Source organism: Micrasema longulum, unplaced genomic scaffold (assembly GCF_059751315.1).
Source record: "Micrasema longulum isolate JH-2025_06_02 unplaced genomic scaffold, ASM5975131v1 h1tg001424l, whole genome shotgun sequence".
Taxonomy (NCBI): Eukaryota; Metazoa; Arthropoda; class Insecta; order Trichoptera; family Brachycentridae; genus Micrasema; species Micrasema longulum.
The window spans coordinates 29,158-49,627 of record NW_028278610.1 but is presented as its reverse complement, the minus strand read 5'-3'; the positions used below and the strand labels follow the sequence as shown (position 1 = coordinate 49,627).

Here is a 20,470-nt window from a genome sequence, read left to right as displayed (position 1 = left end):
TCAGGATCTCTTCGTGGTCGGTGAGTTCCCCCCGGAACACGGCCTTCTGCAGGCGGTTGGTGTGCGTCATGATCTCCATCAGCACCGCGTCCTCCAGCTGCTCCGCTGTCATGTCCTCGTCGGGAATGGGAACCCCGTTGATCAGCACCTGGAGGAAAGGAGCGTACAGTCCACGTGAGATCACATTCGTTACTATCTCCTCGCGCGGTGGGACCCGTCACAATGGATCTACTCGGGTCCCGGTGGCCTAGGGAGCTTGTATAGCCTAAATACAAAATATATTCAATACCTACATTCTCATAACAGACAAAATGATACAGTACAATCTCCGTTTTACGCTTTTCAAGGGTGCAAGAAAAAAAAGTGTAAAACTGAGGAAAACGGTACAAAAAATTACAATTAAATAATGCATAATGTATCAATGATGGGCAACATTATTTCAAAATGAGTAGGCGGTGAAGTGGGATATCAAAAAGAATCAATTTGAAATTAGTTCTTTTCATTTCACAAAAATTAATTGTCTTTTCAAAATCAATATGGATGATGTGGAGAAACGTTTTCATATGTAACTTTGAAAAATAAATTATTAAAAAATATGTCCCAATGAAAATATGACATATTTGGCATTGATAATTGTGATGTCAAGATTAGTGACGATGTTCTATTTAAATTTAAGCGGTAACAAACAAAAGTTTGAAATTTACACAAATCGTGATGTAATAGTTGCGTGGCGAATGCAATGGACCGTTTTTGCCAGAATTCAAAATTATAAATATTTTATATGCTCCTGTATTTCATAGAGCGTTATTAATAAAAAAACGTGAAATTTCCCTATTCTGTATTGCCTTCCAAGAAAGAGAACAGCCCGTGCCACGTACAAATCAAAATGTCCATCTAATGCTTTGGAACCAACCCACAGAGGAACACCAAATGTTTACATTACCTGTGGGAATGTATGCATTCCAGTTCTGGCGATGAACTCATTGGTGAGTTTCCTGCCAAAGTCGTAGTCGGAGTCGACTCCCAGCACATCGTCCGTATCCACACCGGACCCTCCCAACTCCTTGAGTTTCTTCTGCACATCGGCCACGGTGATCTCTCTCTCCTCCACCATATCAAACAACTAAACAAGAAAGAATTTCCATTTCATTTTGCAATATTTTGAGTCGAATAATAGTTTTCTTTTTGCTGATGAACTACCTAGCGTAGCCGTTTCGCCATTTCTCATACCTCTACCTTTTCATACAGATCTCGGTTCCTCTGCATTCATACATCTTCTCATGCACGCGCGCCGATTATTCCGACTTTTAACATGTCCATCTTCGAGTATTTGTTGGATTTGGTCATGCCATGTCTTTCTCGGTCTTTCTCAATTTCTGCAGCAATCAACATTTGCATCGTGAATATTTTTAGCTGTTCTTTCGCTGTCCATTCGCTCTACATGTCCAAACCAACGCAGAGCTCTTTTCTTGATTTTGTCGATAATGCTTATCTCAGCCTTACATAATGTACAGATCTCAACATTTGTGCATCCATCATACATAGTTTTACGACACATTCGCCTGAGAGATCACATTTTGACTGCATTCAGTCTACTTTCATCCCTGTTTTTCCAAGTCTACACTTCGCTCCCATACATCAAGGTCGGGACCAGGACTCCATTGTGAACTACTAATTTTGCCTCTTGCGACAAACATTTATCTTATTTATTTATTTAACTTTTTGTACATAATGTTATTTGTACATTGGCGGGCTTATTGCCAAATGGCAATTTCTTCCAACCAACCAATAAAATAAAAGTTTTATTTTTATAATTCAAGTTACAGAAGATATTCAATAGAAAAAAAAGATTAAAAAGCTTAAGATATATAAAAATAGAAATAAACGTATTTGTTTATAAATTACCTTAAATCAAAACTATTACTCAATGGAAAAAATTAGGAAGAGGAAAAAGGAAAGGAGGAGAGATTAAGGAAGAGAAAGGAGATGTTTCTTCAGACGTGATTTAAACAGAGATAATGTAGTAACATCTTTGATGGTGGATGGGAGATGATTCCACAGTCGAGCCGCATGGACACTATATGAGTTAGAGAAGAAAGAGGAATTGTGGATGGGTATTAAAAGAGTGCCTTGAGAATTAAAACGAAGACGTAAACCATAAACTGATAAGCGTTTAAATTTTTCACGCAGGTATATAGGAGCGTTAGGACTATGAAGTACATTGAACAGAAGTGAGAGGGAGTGATAGTCTCTCCGCTGTCTAATTTTGAGCCATTACAGTTGCCTACGATAATCAGAAATGTAGTCATATTTCCTAAGACCAAAAATGTACCTTATGCATTTATCCCTAGAATAGAACACATTATAAACAACATTTGGCCGACATGAAAACTCCACCAAACTTTTCTGTTTGGGGTTCAAATAATCTATATGCGAGTTTAACTAACTATACACAACGCCCTTTCCTCTATTATTCCTGCTCTGACTATAATGTTTTTTTTTCATCTATTGATATATTTTACATGCCCCTTAATTTATTTAAAAATAAATAAAGACTTATTATTTCTGGCTGCGATACGATCCCACTTACTATTTAATGATGCACACTCCTGAACACTTACTCCCACACTAATACACATAAACACACATCTACACTTACTCTCATACAAATACACATGAACACATTATTTTATTGTAACACAATTTAATAATATATATGATTTTTATTAAGAAACTTTGCTGGTATGTCTTTAAACTGTATTTTTTTTATAAATGTTATTATATCATTGTCGACTGTTTCTTTCTTTAAAATAAATAAATAAATAACTTGCATATTCATACATTGTTACATTATTTTTGAAAAAGCTAACTGTTTCGGATTCATTTTCTTTTACTCAAGTGTCAAGCCATTCCCTTCTTTGATTCCGGTGGTCCTTGTTTTGAATCCCAATATACCTACTTCTCCCTGGCGGCGAGTCAAGAAAGCAACGCGTGACAACACAACAAAAAAAACCGTACCGCAAACAACAACGAAAACCGTACCGCGAGCGTGACAGTGATTTCGAATCACCAACATATAAGAAAACGTGCAAAGTGACCAGTGCAAACGATATCGGTGTCTTTCTGGACCAGTGCCAAAGGGAGGAAACCGTAAGTCCTTACTCCTTTCATTACTTCCAGGATTGACACTGAAAACCATAACGTCAATTAGTTTACCTAAAATCAAACGTTCCCTGTTTTCTTCGAACACGCGTATCGCGAAAGGGCAGGCCTTGTTTTACAGTCCCGAGGTCGAAGGTATCGAGCATCCAACATTTGGTCTATCTTGCGAACCGGATAATTAATATATTCGGACATTTTGCCCTTTCGCGACACGTTGTCGATGAAAATAAACCTGCATTGGTTAACGATTAAATTCTCATCGTATCATAACATATCATTAATTTATATTTATTTATAATATATTATTAACCTATAATCATCGTAAAAACATTAACAACATTCATTTACATAAATCTCTGTGAGCCTTTACGTCATACTCTTTTTTTTATTTGCATCAAAACTTTTAAACTACCTTCTTCGCGCGTCAATAATAAGCGCGTGTACTGTCCCGCAAAGCAAACAATAATTTTTAGCAGTAGCATTTAGCATTTAGCATTAGCAACTTATAAATCATTTTCACTTATTTTAACTTAGAATCATGAGTGTGAGCGTAAATGTTTATACAACTAGGCGAAATCACGCGCTAAAAAGATTGAAGGATGCTTTACGATCGGGAAAAAACGCTATGTCCGATCCAGAAAACATTCCACGTTTTTTATCGTGGTGCGAGCGGCTAGATCCTATAATGGATATGTTTAACGAAACGCAAATAAAAATTTTGTCCGAAATTTCTGAAGATGAAGCTGCCGTAAGGGAGAACAATGAGATTCAGGAACAAATGGATGAAATCGTGTGTGAGATTTTCAGCATCAAGCGACTGGTTTTACCACCATTGAAGAAAGAAGTCCAGTCCGAAACGTGTGAAAAGAAGCACTACGCAAAATTGCCGCTAATAAAATTACCTTTATTTACCGGTCAAATAAAAGAGTTTCCTGCGTTTTATGATTTATTTTTAAGTTTAGTGCACAGTAGAAACGACTTATCGAACGTGGAAAAGTTCCAATATTTAATATCGTCACTATCAGGGGAGCCTGTAAACATTATGCGAGCATATCCAATCACGGCTAATAATTATCGTGACGCATTTGATGCGTTAGTAGCGCGATATAATAATAAACGACATCTTGCATTTTTATGTTGGGAAGAGATTTTATATCAAAAACAAATTACTACTAATACTCCTCAGGCGTTAAGAAAAATTCTAGACATTTTTATGGAAAATATTTCTATCCTAAAGGGATTAGGACTTCCGACATCTGACTGGGATTTTATTCTCTTTCACACTCTTTTGACTAAACTCGATAAAAATTCACGCGAAGCATTTGAATTATCCATTAAAGGGGTAGATTTTCCAGTGTTTTCAACATTACAAGAGTTTCTTGTAGAAAGATGTCAGGCTTTGGAGAGATCGCGTCTTTCCAGAGATCGTTCTCCTGACGTCATTGCCAAGAAGACTCTGTTTAACAAACCGAAATACTCATCAACCTTATTGGCGAATACACAAACGTGTCCTTTATGTTCGGAAAATCACTTCATATATTCATGCGAACGGTTTATGGAGAAACCCACGAAAGAACGTTGGAATGTCGTTAAGCAACTAAAACTGTGCGTAAACTGCCTGAGATCAAATCATAACTTATCAAATTGCAAATCAACTTTCAATTGCAAAAAATGCAATTCTCGTCATAATACAAACTTGTGTTCTTCAAACGTCTCTGAAGTTCATAATTCACAAGAAGTTATCGCTTCCACTTCTAAAAATAATTATATCATTCCAGCTACTACTCTTAGCAATATGTATTCGGCATCACGCCCTACACCTTCCTTTGTCCTCTTAGCGACAGCTGAAGTTGAAGTAAGGGATTATTATGGCAATTATCAAGTCGTTCGTATTTTACTCGATCCTGGTAGTCAAATCAACATAATTTCAAATCGCTGCGTAAACAGATTAGGTTTAAAACGTTGTAAGGTAGATACCCCGATGTCAGGCATTGGTCAGGTACCTACTACCTCTTCTCATAAAGTGAGCATTGAGCTACGTCCAGTAGGTAAACCAGATCCAGTATATTTAACCGAAGCTGTCACACTAGAGCGTATTTGCGGTGACATGCCAACCCACCAAATCACTACTCAATATCGTCACCTATCGAATATTGTGTTTGCTGATAATCGTTATAACCAACCTCGTCCCATTGATATTTTAATAGGCGGTGAGTTGTTTCCCAAGTTTCTTCTTTCAGGCAAATTAGAAGGAGATGAAATGGCTCCGACAGCCGTAAATACCGTATTCGGTTGGATTTTAATGGGAAGAGTCTTGTCTGCTAACTCGAGCAATCAAATCAATTTACTGTCACATTCATTGTCTGTAATTGATGACACTCGACTGGATTGTGCTGTTCAACAACTTTGGGAGATTGAAAATATACCTAACATTGAGCCATCAAATTTCTCTGCGGACGATCAACGATGTGAAGAGATGTACCAGAACACTCACTCCAGAGAATCCGATGGGCGTTATGTAGTGAATTTACCTTTCCGTAATTCAGAGACACTATCATTCGTCAATTCTTATTCAATTGCCCTGCGGCGATTCTATCATCTTGAAAAGCGCCTATTAAAAAATCATATTTTTTATAAGGAATACAATGATCATATCATGGAATATTTATCAAGCAATCATATGGAGCCCATTCCTCCCGGTGAATGTCAATCCTCATCTGCATATTATATTCCTCACCACGCAGTCGTGAAACCCGAAAGTCTTACGACTAAACTTCGCGTCGTTTTTGATGCTTCGGCCAAGGATGAGCGAGGTTCTTCATTAAACAACACCTTGTTGACAGGGTGTAAACTACAAACAGATATCGTAGAAATTCTTTTGAGATTTCGTCTTCACGCAATCGTCTTTACGGCGGACATACGTCAAATGTATCGCCAAATAAAAATGACTAAAGGTCATCAAGAGTATCAACGTATTCTATTCCGTTGCTCTTCTAATGAACCCATTCGAGAATATCGACTCAACCGAATTGTTTTTGGAATTTCTTCGGCTCCTTTTCTTGCTATTAGAACTATGCATCAATTAGCACAAGATGAGAGAAATTCGTTTCCCCTTGCATCTAGCGTAATAATGAGAGACCTGTATGTTGATGACGTAGTATCGGGCTGTGATTCGCTAGAATCAGCTCGGAGTCTCCAGACACAATTAAACGGTATCATGTCTTCTGGAGGATTTGAGTTGAGAAAATGGTCAAGTAATGAACCACAGTTTCTGAATGCTATACCCGAAGAACACAGAGCTTCGTCACTACAATTCGATTCTAATCGTGATTTTATCAAAATTTTAGGACTTGAATGGAATTCTGCAGAAGATCAATTTATTTATCACATCAATCCACTTAACCGATCATGCACAAAAAGGACTATGCTTTCAGAGCTAGCCCGTATATTCGACCCCCTAGGATTTTTATCGCCTCTAACATTCTTGGCCAAGTTATTAATACAACGACTTTGGCTGCTCGGGGTCTCTTGGGATAACCCCGTCCCAAGTGACATACATAACCTATGGGTAAGGTACACTACGCAATTACCTAATCTTACACAAATTAAAGTAAACCGACGTATAACTAACAACGGATCTCATGAATATCAAGTTCATGGATTCTGTGATGCCAGTGAATCTGGTTATGCCGCAGTTGTTTACTTACGCAGTTCGACAGCCAATCATCATCACCAGGTGGCACTTGTATGCGCCAAATCTCGAGTATCACCCGTAAAGCGCATGACGTTACCGCGTTTAGAACTCAGTGCAGCTTCATTATTAGCTGATCTCATGCATTACATTCTTAAAACACATTCAGAAATCAGCAATATAACAAAAGTATATGCATGGTCAGATTCAACTATCGTATTATCTTGGATTCAATCACAATCAACCCGATATAAGGTTTTTGTTGGAAATCGAATTTCCAACATTCAACGTAAGCTGCCGTGTGCTGAATGGAGGCACGTGCCTACCAGTCAAAACCCAGCTGATTGTGCTAGTCGAGGCTTGTTGCCCGATGACCTGATACATCATCCACTTTGGTGGATGGGCCCCTCATGGCTGAAATTGGAACTTAACGATTGGCCGAATTTGATAATTGGTAAATCTAATGACGTAGCAAGAAATATTGAATTAGAAAAACGCCCTAACGTACTTGTTAACGACTCATGTCAGCGTCCATTAGAAGTGCTAATCACACGTTATTCTTCACTTAGAAAAATACAACGTATCGTAGTATACATATTACGTTTCATAAATTCTTCCCTTATAAAAGATAAAGCATTTCGTCAACCTACAGATCAGGAAATGCATAAGGCTTTGATGTATCTTGTAAAATCTGTTCAAAACACCGCCTTCATTGGGGAAATTCAGAATCTGAAACTGGGAAAAGATTTACCGAAATCAATGAGAAAATTAAATCCCTTTATTGACAGTGAAGAATATACGGGTCGGTGGGGGAATAAAATCTTCAGATTTATCATACGACGCAAAACATCCAGCTTTATTGCCTCGAAAACATCTTATCGTATCCGTGCAAACAGAAAGTGGTTTATTCAAAAGACCACTTTTCAAGTTATGCCCTATTCCGGATGAATGAGTATCGAGTTCTCATTCATAATCATCCCTCATTAGACATTGTTTATAATCACCCATCATCACTTATTATTCATATTCACGTAGTGACAATCGTAATATTCAAACCTTCATCATATCATACATCACATCAGTCGGCATATTTCCTTTAACCGTTAACCAAAACAGAACCATTTACTGGGAATATGCCGTCATATTCCGCAGCGCGGGGGAGTATGTTTCGGATTCATTTTCTTTTACTCAAGTGTCAAGCCATTCCCTTCTTTGATTCCGGTGGTCCTTGTTTTGAATCCCAATATACCTACTTCTCCCTGGCGGCGAGTCAAGAAAGCAACGCGTGACAACACAACAAAAAAAACCGTACCGCAAACAACAACGAAAACCGTACCGCGAGCGTGACAGTGATTTCGAATCACCAACATATAAGAAAACGTGCAAAGTGACCAGTGCAAACGATATCGGTGTCTTTCTGGACCAGTGCCAAAGGGAGGAAACCGTAAGTCCTTACTCCTTTCATTACTTCCAGGATTGACACTGAAAACCATAACGTCAATTAGTTTACCTAAAATCAAACGTTCCCTGTTTTCTTCGAACACGCGTATCGCGAGAGGGCAGGCCTTGTTTTACAGTCCCGAGGTCGAAGGTATCGAGCATCCAACACTAACAGTAATAAAAAAACCTTTGCTACCATTCGCTACTGAAGTAAAAACTATTTTTACTCTTTCCTAAACAAAAGTAAGCTTGGGACATGCGAGATTTACAAGTTAGGCCGACGATATGTGGAATGTCCGAACGTTAGTCGGTTAAATTCACCTCAAACGGCCAAATTTCGTATGATTCCTCACACTCCTGCTTATTGTTGGTTGAAAATACTCACGCTGACGATAAAGGCCAGCGCCTCCCTGGTCCCCTTCTCCTGCGCCATGTAGTTGTGCGCGCACAGGACGGCCACGCCCGGGTCCTGCAGCCCTGTGGTCGCGGTGTCCGCTCCCGTCCGCATGGCCAGCCCGACGCGCACGGGCGCCGAGTGCCGCACGAAGGACTCGGCCAGCTTCACGACGGCCCGCGAATCCACGGCCAGGGGATCCATGATGACAACCTGGCGGGAAATTCACTACTCAGTGTCGAATTGTCAGCCCTCGCGGGAGGGAGCCACCCGACCGAAATAAAAAATACGCTTCGGCTTTTATGGCGGAAGAACCCCCCCCCCCCCCGCCTGAGCGAATCGTCATGTGAAAAAAGCAGTAGATATCTTATTTTTCAACATAAAATGATATTATTATAACCACCTATTGGCTAAAAAATAAACCTTTCTCATAAACAAAGATAAAATACTCAATAAAACCGATTTCCATTTTTTATTATTTTTTAAAAAGAAACATTTGCGTTTCTATGATTTAAACAAATATTTCATTTTGAGGGCCATTTTAAATGAGTTGTAAATAAGTCACTATTAGAAAACGGGAATTAAGTTGCGGTAGAGTGGAATTCGAACCACAAACCTTTGATCCGTAAGTCCGAGACACTAGCATAAGACAATAACCTGATTTAACAATAAATCAAATTTTTACAACTGTCATTCGACGTTTGAAAAATGGCTGGTTTGTCGCGTGGTTTTTGGCAACAAAATAAGATTGAATGTCATACTTCTCAGCCTAGAGAGAGAAATCAAATTAGATAGTTAAAAAAGGAAATGAGAAAAAAAACAGTGTGGTTTAGCATTTTCACAGAAACCTGGTCTGCACACAGAATTGCGCTTTAATAAATACCACAGAGATAAAAATTTAATAGTCACAAAATTACAAAAAAAAAATTGCAATTGAAATTCTTACCAGGTTATACAAGTTTCTCCTTATGCTCCGCAGCATGCCGGGGTAGGTGGGCCTCAGGAGTTCCATGTAGGTGGAGGCCCAGCGCCGGTACTGGACGTCCGACTCGATGTCGTTGGCCCACAGGATGCCCGAGTCGCGGATGTCCAGAGCGAACTCGGGGCCGGAGGAAGCGGTCGTCCCGGTGCCGGACGCGGACTGCCCGGACTGGGACAAGTCCAGGGAGAGCAGCTCGGACATGCGGGAGTTGGACAACCCTTGAAACGGTCAAAGAAAAAATAACATAATCGTCTTTGTAACTTTTTGTGGTGCACGTAAAGTAATTCATGCGTTGACTTGTTCCTAAAATTTTATAAAACGTGTGTTCGTCCACTGCTGGAGTATGCCTAGCGAATCTTGAGTTCCTATTGTAAGAAAGACATGGAGTAGTTGGTAATATTGTACAAAAATAATACTGTACAAAACTCTGACTAAACCAATCCTGACATATGCCTCCGAAACCTGGTTTATGACAGAGAATATTGAGGGAACCATTGCAGCTTTCGAAAGAAGAATCCTCAGACCTGAGAATTGACATTGTCGCTACAATAAAGAGCTATACGATATCTACCGAGCACTCGATGTAATCAGCTCCATCAAGGTGGGTCGCTCGAGGTGGGCTAGCAACAATTTAATTAGAATGGACGACAAAAACCCCATAGAACGCCTAACTCTCTCTGTGCCACAAGGACTTATATATACGCCCAATGGGCATTTTAAAGGACATATTTTTTTATTTTTTTTTATATTAAGGCAATCCATCCTAAGAAGGATGATTTCTGCCAAGAGTAAAATTTATTTAAAGGAATAAAAATCAAAAAACATTTTTTTTTAAAAACTAAAAATTTATCATATTTTTTGAGAGGAAGCTTCCTATATGGTGGATAATTTCAGGATCAAGGGTGGAGAGGAGTGATGCTATGTTAATAGGGTAAGGATATTTTTTTAAGGAGGAGTACATATTATGTTTGTCCCTTATTGGACAGCCAAAGAATATATGGTCTGGAGTCTCATGGTCCAAACCACATTCACACCATGGACTTCCTACAATATTAATTTTGAAAAGGTGGCTATTAGTGCAATAGTGGCCGATTCGTAGTCTACTAATGTTTGAGATTAATCTCTTAGACAATTTTTTTGTGTGAAACCAAGGAGAGCTTGGTATGCTTTCTTGGATATCTTTATAGAGAGTTCCCTTACATTTGGAGGTAAACTCCCACTGGGTCTTCCATTGTCGTTTTGCCTCGTTCTGAATTCGAGGGGACATGTCGGAAACACACACACAATACTCAAGAGGACGCGAGCCGTCTATCGCAGCCGCTTTCGCCAGTTCATCTACCATCTCATTACCTCTAATACCAAGGTGTGATGGGATCCAGACTATGATTAGTTCTCTACCAGTTCTACTGAATTTCCAACTGTTAAGTCTTATAGAACAAAGTAGCTCATCAGGACATATTTATACGAGTTAAAAAACCACCTGGGCCCCAATTACAATGTGAAGTGAACATTTATCTTCAATTTTATCAACAAAGTAAAATTAAGTTTTCTGTATGAAAAGCAGAATATGCGTACAATCATTTTGTGATTAATATTATTAAACTTAATATGGGTACAACTTGACGAAATGTAAAGAATTGCACTGCCGTGGTTTCTGGTCAGGGGTCGCCGGTGGTGGCTTACCTAGATTATGTAGTCCTTCCATAGTTGTGACTTCCTGCCTCAAGGTCTGGAGCAGCGTTATGATATCGACGATGTCCATATCGAAGAACATCCCATTGACGAACAGAGCAGCGTCGGTCGGATGAACATTCAAAGCCGTGGCGAATACCTCCTGGTTGTTTTTGATTTCTTCTTTCAGCTGAGGGCTGACCGCTATCCTCACCAGATTGTTAGCCTAAAAAGATAGGATAAACTTTAGCCTTGAGTGAAATCCTAAATTTTATTTCATTAATGTACACGGCACAAATGCCTTTCATAAACACAAACATATATACGAGGGTTGCTACTTAAGTTTTAAAATATGGCAACACCAGTGTGAATATGTCAAATCTGACATTGTCATCGTAAAGTTTGCCATTTTTAATGGTAAACGTACGCAGAACGTTTTGTCATACAAGTGATATTTGTGTTGTTTTCAGATACTTGAAAAATTAATTTTGTTAAAAAAATAGAACTAAATCGTGAACATTTTCACGCGATGATTTTCTAGGACTTTTAACGTGGATTAAACCAAAAACAGTGTGCCGATCAACTCGCTGCGACTTTTGGTGATGAAGCACCGTCTCGAGCCACCGTGTTTCGCTGGTTTTCTGAATTCAATCGTGGTAGCACTTTGTTACAGGACAAATTTCATGAAGGTCATCCAAAATCAGCTGTTGTGCCAGAAAAAATCGATGCTTTGCGTGAACCGATATTGCAAGATGTGACATACCGTGAGATTGAGGCATGCTTGGGCATTAGTTCCACTCGCATATATTCAATATTGAATGAATTCAGCTGTGCTATCCGCTGAAAGGTCATAGTCACAACACAGCAACTTTTTAATGTGTTTTTCCTTTTTTTTAAATTCATTCATTCATTCAGATTAGAAAGGCCAAATATTAATATAAAACAAAAGCCTGAATACCAAGTTTGTTGTTAAATCTACTGATGATATACCTGCATGGGAAAGTTCTGGGCTATATTGATGAAGTGCGCCAGGGCCTCGTGAGGAGGGGCGGCCATGACACTCTCGGCGGCTTGCAGCGACAACTCCTGGAACTGCCACACCTTGAGGGGAGCCAGCTCCGACTCCTGGTCCAAGAGATGTTTCTTGAACCTGTCAAGCGACCCGCGAATATCGGGGAACAGGTTCCTACAAATACGAACATCTCATTTAATACACACGAACGAGGCTCCGTGTCCGGGCGGAACGAAGAATACATTGTATTATTTGCAGATGATACGTCAATTCTATTCAGAGTAAAACGACACCAATCGGCTATTTATGACATTAACAATGCTCTCTCCGTGGTGTTGAATTGGTTTGATTTCAACAATTAAACCCATTGCACCACTAATAAAGATGACATAATTTGTTCATACAACACACTATTTAATTTTGACACATTTTTTTATTACAATAACATAAAGACTAAATAATATTTTTTTTGAGTTTACCTAGAGTATTTTTTTATTTTATTTTATTTAGGAAACATACAGTACAGTTGCAAAGTTTAATATTTTATACAGTAAGACTTAACTCTAATGGACCAGTGAAGTTTCCATATTATAAAGCAATTATATGTAAGGTTATTAATGAAAGTATGAAAAAGAGAAGGAAAAAAAAACATAAATAAAAGTTGTTTAAAAATTAAAATTTAAGTTAAAAAAAAGATATTTATAGTTTGTAGTGAGTATTTACAAATGGAAATAATATTAAAAATGAAGAAAATTTGTAAGAGTAATTCAAAGTTAAGAATTGAAATAAAGAATGAAAAACATGCTCAGATGTAAAAATAAAATAAAATAGTAATAACATTTTTAAAAAAAAAGGAAAAACATAAATATACACATACATATTTTAAGGGATTCAAAGAAACGATGAGAAGAATCTTTAAGTGAAATATAAGACAGTAAATTTAAGTCAATTTAAAAAACATCTTCAAAATTAATGACAAATTATAGTAAGAGCAGCAATATATTGATTTTATATACATATATAATATAAGTAATTAAAAGTAGTTTAAAAGTATAAAAACATGTCAAAGCAGCAGAGAAAAAAGAAAGAATAACAGGTATAGCAAGTAATCTTTAAAATTTGAAAAAGCAATATAAGGAGAAGATTTTAAACCAAGAGAAGTCGACAAAATTTCATTAAAGCGATTTTAGTAGTAATACAAATTTCAAAAGAGAAATTTGATTTATAATAATAATATTAATGTATGTAATTTGAAGTGATGTAAGAGCAAAGGGGATCAACGGGAGTTTTATTCAAAAGTTTTCAATACACTATTTTTAAATAATTGTTATCCTGTATGATAGTATGTATGATATCTATATGGTTAAAAAAGCTGTTAAAAGTGGAACACGATCTGTGTAAAAACGAATTCTGACAATAGTTCGTATTGACGCTAGGTATTCGAAAGGTTGGGTGATTTCGTAGGGCACATGATGGACAGTATTATAATTTTGTTTAATCGCACTGTTTATGAAGGTAATAATTCCCCTTGTTAAATGTTTTTTTTTTTTTTTTAAAAAAGAGAAATACTCGAGTTCATATAACTTACTCGAATACAGTAAAACCTCATTTCTACGTTCCTCAATTTTACATTTTCCCGCTTTATACACAGAATTATTTAGGTCTGATTTTTTCCATGCATTCTCATTCAAATATTCCCCCCGTAAATGTTTTTTACGTTTTTCATAACCCCGGTTTTACGCTGAAAATTTTTCGAAACTCATTAGATCTGTCGAAATTCAACAAACCGCACGCCGCCGCGTGAATGGAGAATGAAATCGAGGTAAATAAAAAAATGTGTAAATTATTGTCTCAAATTAAATTCAAAGTAGGTGCAGTGTTATTCACGACCATTTTGTTTAAGTGTCTAATTTTGACATTTTATGAAATAGTGACAGGCAGTAGACTCGGACAACTTTTTTTTATTTATGTTAAGGCAACCCATCCTTTACAAGGATGATTTGTGCCGTATTGAGAATAATATTTTTTTCGACTAAAAATTTACATAATTTAGAACGATATTAAAAATATGAATTTAAACATTTTACTAAGAGGCGGCTTATCTCTACTCGATTTTCTTTACCCTGAAAGTGCTATTCATCATCTTCATCCGCCCAGATACTGACAAAAGGTTGAAAATAAAAAAAGCAGAAATGAGAGCCTAAAAAATCTCGAGCCTAATAAACAAAAATTTACTTGAGTCTTCCGAAATTGAATCCCTCGATAACGTTGCTGGGGTCGTTTTCATCTTCCACCGACTCCTCCGAGTCGGATCCCTCGCCGCCTCGCTCCCCCTCCGCAGGCGCCGTGTCGTCCTGGCTCTTGTACTCCGTGGACTTGAGCTGCAGCTCCACCCCGTACCCCGACAGCCGGAGACGGCGCTGCTGGCGATTCTGCGAAAGAAACATAATGAGAGATTGGAGATTCATTTTAGAGCACTGTCTAAAATGCGTCAACGGAATGTAGCTGTGTACTCAAAAATTTCACCTCTTATGCAAAACCTTTCAGAATAGAATCAGTGTATAATCTTCTCAAATTTACAATCAAGACATAGATTGAAAGAGAGATCGATCGGGTAAACTGTCAGCAGGGTCGCAGTGAGTCACATCTTGCTGGAGGGTGTCATACTATAAAATGCTGCAAACGCCCAGTTGCATTCCACCAGCAACACTACTGACTAGTCCAACTCGTTAGCGTCCACGTCGCGAACCCTGGGCAATGGGATCATATTAATAACATTGTGATCACAGTACATAACGAGAGGATGAAAGGTGAGTTTCTGGCGCCTCCAAACCGGGACCAACCAGCTGGGGGAAGGTAACCCCGGCAGAAAAAACCACAAGAAAAGGCAACGGGAAACCACTCTGGTCATCTTTTCCCAGGAATCGCTTTGGCGAGTACATCCAATAAGCAGTTATCCAGGCTGCGGAATGTAAGAGTAGCGCTTTTGCTGCAGTGATAGCCAACGTTGGGGGGACCTGACAAGGCACAGCGAGAAGACGAAGAATGTTTGTAAATGCTTTTTTTTATCCTCTGCCCGATGCTATCAACCAGCAGTATTGTTATCAAAAGATGCATGTCCCATAGTGATCACAAAAAGCCGATTCCATTGTGGAATTTGGATTTTTGTGATATATAAATCACAAGAAAACAAATATACACATACGTAATTGCATGTAAATATTTGCATAAATTTATTTTATAAAATTTCTCAGATACAGAACTAAATATTTTTTTGTGTACAATGTTTTAAAAAGTATAACGATAATAGTACTAACCTTGACATACCAGCGCACTACATAATCGATCCTGCCGAGCTGTGCCTCTTTAACAAGCGCCTTGTGCAGAACCGCAAACTCTCGGCTTCCCAGCTCCCCGTAGAGGACGGCTGTGATGCTGCGATTGGCCGAGCCAGGGTAGTGGTGGTCCACTTGATAAGTCTCTATCTTTGATTCATCGAGCTGCAAAAAAAAACATAACATCATGTGATCATTCATAGTGACAATAATCATTCATGTTGACTGTATGTGGAGACCAGAGAGTAGAGTGGCAGCAGTAAATTAATGTCTATTCTATATTCCTGGTGCTCATCCAATAATCTACATTTCAGCTTAAGTAAGTGCAAGGTTATGAGATTTTTTTCGTCTGGAAAATCCAATCATATTCGACTACTCACTGAACGATGAAATATTATCATCTGTGTCTAGAATACAAGATTTAAGTATTATACTTGACACTTAACTTTCTTTTACAATTCATATTTAACATGTTATCAAATAAATCCTTAAAACTCTTTGGATTTATTAAAAGAAGCACAACTGACTTCAAAAATATCAAAACCATTTAAACTCTCTTCTGTTCCCTAGTTCGCCCGCACCTAAAGTATTCCTCTGTTATCTGGTCTCCATATTATGATGTTCACATAAAAAATATTAAATCAGTTCAACATCGATTTTTAAGAAAGATAGGCTGGAGGTTGGGCTTATCCAGAGACCAATATACGTATAATGGGCTAGAAACTAGCTTAAATATATCTTCTCTTCAAGACCGTCGAAATAAATCCGACCTTTTAGTCCAATTTAAAATTCTCAACTCACTCTTTGATGGGCCTGAACTACTGAGCTCAATTATATTAAATATACAAACTGGAATCCTCAGACAAAACAGACTTTCATACCGATAACCATAGAACTAACTATGGTTTTCATTCCCCTATGCCCAGAATTCTCAGGTCTGACAACAAACATACCAGTCTTGATTTCCTCGATAACAAGTTGTCTTCTTTCAAACGATCACTGAATCAAATTCAATTATAAACACCTCTCTCCCGCTTCCACTCCCACCAAGTCTACTATATACACATTGTCTTTCTTCCTTTATAATATTTTTTTACGCATAAATGTCATAAAAAATATCCATTGAGCGTATATATAAATAAGTTTGCGGTGTCAAGTAGTATAATTGAAATCTATTTTTGTAAGATTTAGAGACAGTTTTGAATTACCCTATTATTTAGGTAGGTAGGTTTTCATGTATAGTTTATTTTAGCATCAAACTTAATATACCCACTGAAAATATTGATTACGATAATTTATTTTGAATACTAAATATGTCAACTCTTTTTAAAAGAAGAATTATAAATGATTATTAAATTTATATAAAATAATAATTGGCGTATTGGACGTCCCGGAATTAACTAGTGTTGTCAGCATAAAAGTAGCTGTTCGAAATACTCGGCAGCTAAAGTTATTTTTTGAATCTCCTGGCAGTCATAATTATGACAATTCACCAATACCTAGACTACACCGGCCAGCGGCCGGCGGCTAGGTAACGAGTATGGTGAAGTTGATATATTTCGTCGGTCTTTATATAATTATAGGTTAAGTATTCAAAAGGTTATAAATTAATCTGTATAAAATTTCTTAATAATGTATATATTTGTATGTATAAACAGGATGTTCTTTAAACCCTGTCACATCCGAAAGCACGATGATCAGTATGGGCAAGAAGACATATTAGCATATTTAAAACAATATTTAGAATGCAGAAATTAAAAAAAAAAAAATTAAAAAAACAAATGGTTGCTTACTTCTGCAGGGGAGAAGCGAGGGGGGTGTGGCTATATGGTTGACGGTGTATCAGACTCCCCCCCTCCCCTCTCCTCGCTTCACCCTTGCAGAAGTAAGCAACCATTTGTTTTTATTTATATTTTATTTTTGTAAATTTTATTCGTTCTAAAAGTGTATTTTAATGTGCCAATATGTCTTCTTGGTCATACTGATCATCGTGGTTTCGGATGTGACAGGGTTTAAAGAACACCCTGTATATTTACATGTATGTATATGTGTATGTATGCATATGCATGTGTATGTATGTGTGTATGTTTTTATATGTAAATTTATTAAATATTTTTCTATATACCCATATACCTATGTTGGGACATTTCCTTATTTTTACTTATTATTGTATCTTTTAGTTTTTCTTATGTTATCTTTAATTTTAACTAAATGTACATACTCATGTTTCACTGTTGCGCTTGAATGCATTTCTTATAAATGTAAAAGCCCATAGGGCGTGTAAATTAATAAATAAATAACTAATTTTATGTTTTTGGTGGAGTTTTCTAAATTTGCTTCGAATACCCCCCCTCACATATTTCCTTGCAATGTTACATGTCAAAATGCTTATGTTAACTACCTTTCGTATATTATAAGAACTTATTTATATTATATGATTTTTTTTGTACTGCTGGTTAACTATCTGTACCAAGTTTTGCCAATAAACACCACCGTATTACAGCACCGAAACTGGAAGATTTTTCCACAATACTTTTTATCTGAACATGTACTCGTTTTCTTTAACCTATCAAACGGAACTCATTTCCCGGACATACCGAGTAGGTAAGACTTGCCTCTTTAACAATCTGCGGCAGCTCGTCAGCCGAGCAAACGAGATTGTCACCGATGTGCACCATCGCCGGGCAGTCCTTCCCCGCGGCCCCCGCCTCCAGGCCCATCTGGCCGAAGGTCTCCACCAGCGGCGAGGAGATGTGCAGCGCCAGCCCGAGCTTCATAACCTTCACGCGGGCCGAACTGAGCAGCAAGGATGCCACCTCGAGGGCTTGCTCGTATTTGGCCTTGTCCGTTTCTGCAATTTAGAAATAAAAAATTTAGAAAATGCAATTTAGAAATAAAAAATAGTGATATGAATAAAAACAAAGTAAAATTGGTTTTAAAAATCTTTTTCTTAAATTCTAAGTTTAGTCTGTAAAAAAAAAAAAAAATTATAAAAAAATGGGGAAACCAAACAATTTAAAACAGTGTCAAAAAAAGTGTTTGTTTATTATTTTTTATATATTTCGTTTTCAAAAAAGACTTGATTTACTTGTATTGAATTTTTTTTAAACTTTTATTTTATTGATATTTTTAAGATTTTTTTAAAAATATTTTATTTAAACATTTATTATATTGTGTTACAAAAATGTTTAAAGAGAGAAATCCCTGCAAAAAAACTGCTTTTGCAGTTTGGCGGGAATTTAAAAAAAAAAATTGTTTAGAATTTAAAAAAGAAAAAAATAATAAAAAAAATTTTAAACGACACATGATAACTTTGATTTTCAATAGTTGTATTTTATATCAATTGCACCTGTATGTATTATAAGGAAATGTGTTAGCCATTGTTGAATGGACTAAATAAGTCCGCAAATAAATTATGTTAACCGAGAGACATGAAACCATAATCAGCCAAAAAGACTGAACACATTGTACCCTGGAGCCGAGTTAATATGTAATTATATTATTACGCGTATTTTCATGTGGTTTATCAGCCATCTAAAAATGTGCATTTTATTGACATCTAATAATTATTATTATCGGTTATCGGCAGGCAGCCCTTGCTGATTCGCCTATATCTCGTGTACTGCTTTTTGTCCAAGTTCTTCTTCCTTCTAAAAAGCATCCAAACGGTTTTTGAACTGATTGAACAAAATGGAATGGACAACTAGACTTGGTAATTTATTCCAGTCTGAAATTACCCTGCTGGAAAGAAAGATTTTCTCAGAATGAGGTGGATTGGGGACGACGGAGCTTCCAGTTATGACCCCGTAAATTTGTGTTGGGAATTAATTGATAAATCTCATGCAGGGGGCAGTCATAGTAGTTGTTGAGTATCTTATAAGTTTCTATCAAGTTCCCTCTCTTCCGTCTTTCTTCCTAGTACTTTAATTCTATTGTGGTAAGGCATACATTTGAGTCATTTGGGAATTTTAGTAGTACATCGTGGGACTTTTTCCAATTCTTCCATCTGTTGATTTTAGTGAAATTAAAGAGCAGAAACCTTTATCGTTGTGAAGAGATTTATCTGATTGAATTATTTCACATAATAAGCGACACCTGTACGCCGTTTAAAATTATCTATATAATTACCGAGGTCTTCGAGCGCCGGCGTCAGGTCGTTTACGCCTTCCACGAACGCCCAAAACAAGTCGGGGCTCTCCTCCGCCAGGTATTCCGCCATTTCCAAAACGATCGGAGCCACGGCCCATTTCGCGTTCAGCAGAGTGGTCACTGACTTGGCCTTCTTGTCCTGGCGCCTCGACTCGGTAGCGTCCAGCGACGAAGGAAAGGAAACTAAACAGATAAAGAGAAGCCCCGCAAAAGTCGGTAATGCCTTCATCGCGGAGACCTGAAACAACATAGATTAGGAATTACAAGAAATCGATAAGTCACCCAAAATAACACGCGTCGCAAGAAAATCAACATTTAAAAGATAATTTAATTTAGTATATTCGAGATTTTAAATGTATACAGCTGACGTCTTAAGCCGACATAACCAACAAATTTTACAAAGCCGCGTCGGATAATTGAGTTTGCGCGGTGCAGTCAATAGCGGGAATATAATTTGTTGGCGTTTTATTGTTTTTAAACCACGATGTACAATCGCTTGTTTTATTATACAGTAATTAAAAAGAAACGCACTTTGTTAGGAAGTAGTAGCCAACTGTCATCGGGATAAAATGACAAGACAAAAGCAAAGCAACCAATTGTAGATTGTAGCCAATGACAGCCAAACACGGCTGGA

The 20,470-nt window shown here is 37.4% G+C and overlaps 1 protein-coding gene across 1 annotated transcript; it reads right to left on the bottom strand.

The window, feature by feature from the left end:
* Positions 1-4: 4 nt before the first annotated feature.
* Positions 5-20,444, bottom strand: LOC148275443 (UDP-glucose:glycoprotein glucosyltransferase-like; the record flags this gene model as incomplete). Its single annotated transcript, XM_088235706.1, has 11 exons — positions 20,368-20,444; positions 19,816-20,074; positions 18,303-18,538; positions 15,670-15,852; positions 14,588-14,784; positions 12,331-12,526; positions 11,353-11,566; positions 9,634-9,887; positions 8,679-8,900; positions 944-1,123; positions 5-148 (listed from the first exon to the last, which is right to left on the bottom strand). Coding segments are annotated over exons 2-11 (2,076 nt in total), but the record flags the coding sequence as incomplete, so codon positions are not given.
* Positions 20,445-20,470: the final 26 nt, after the last annotated feature.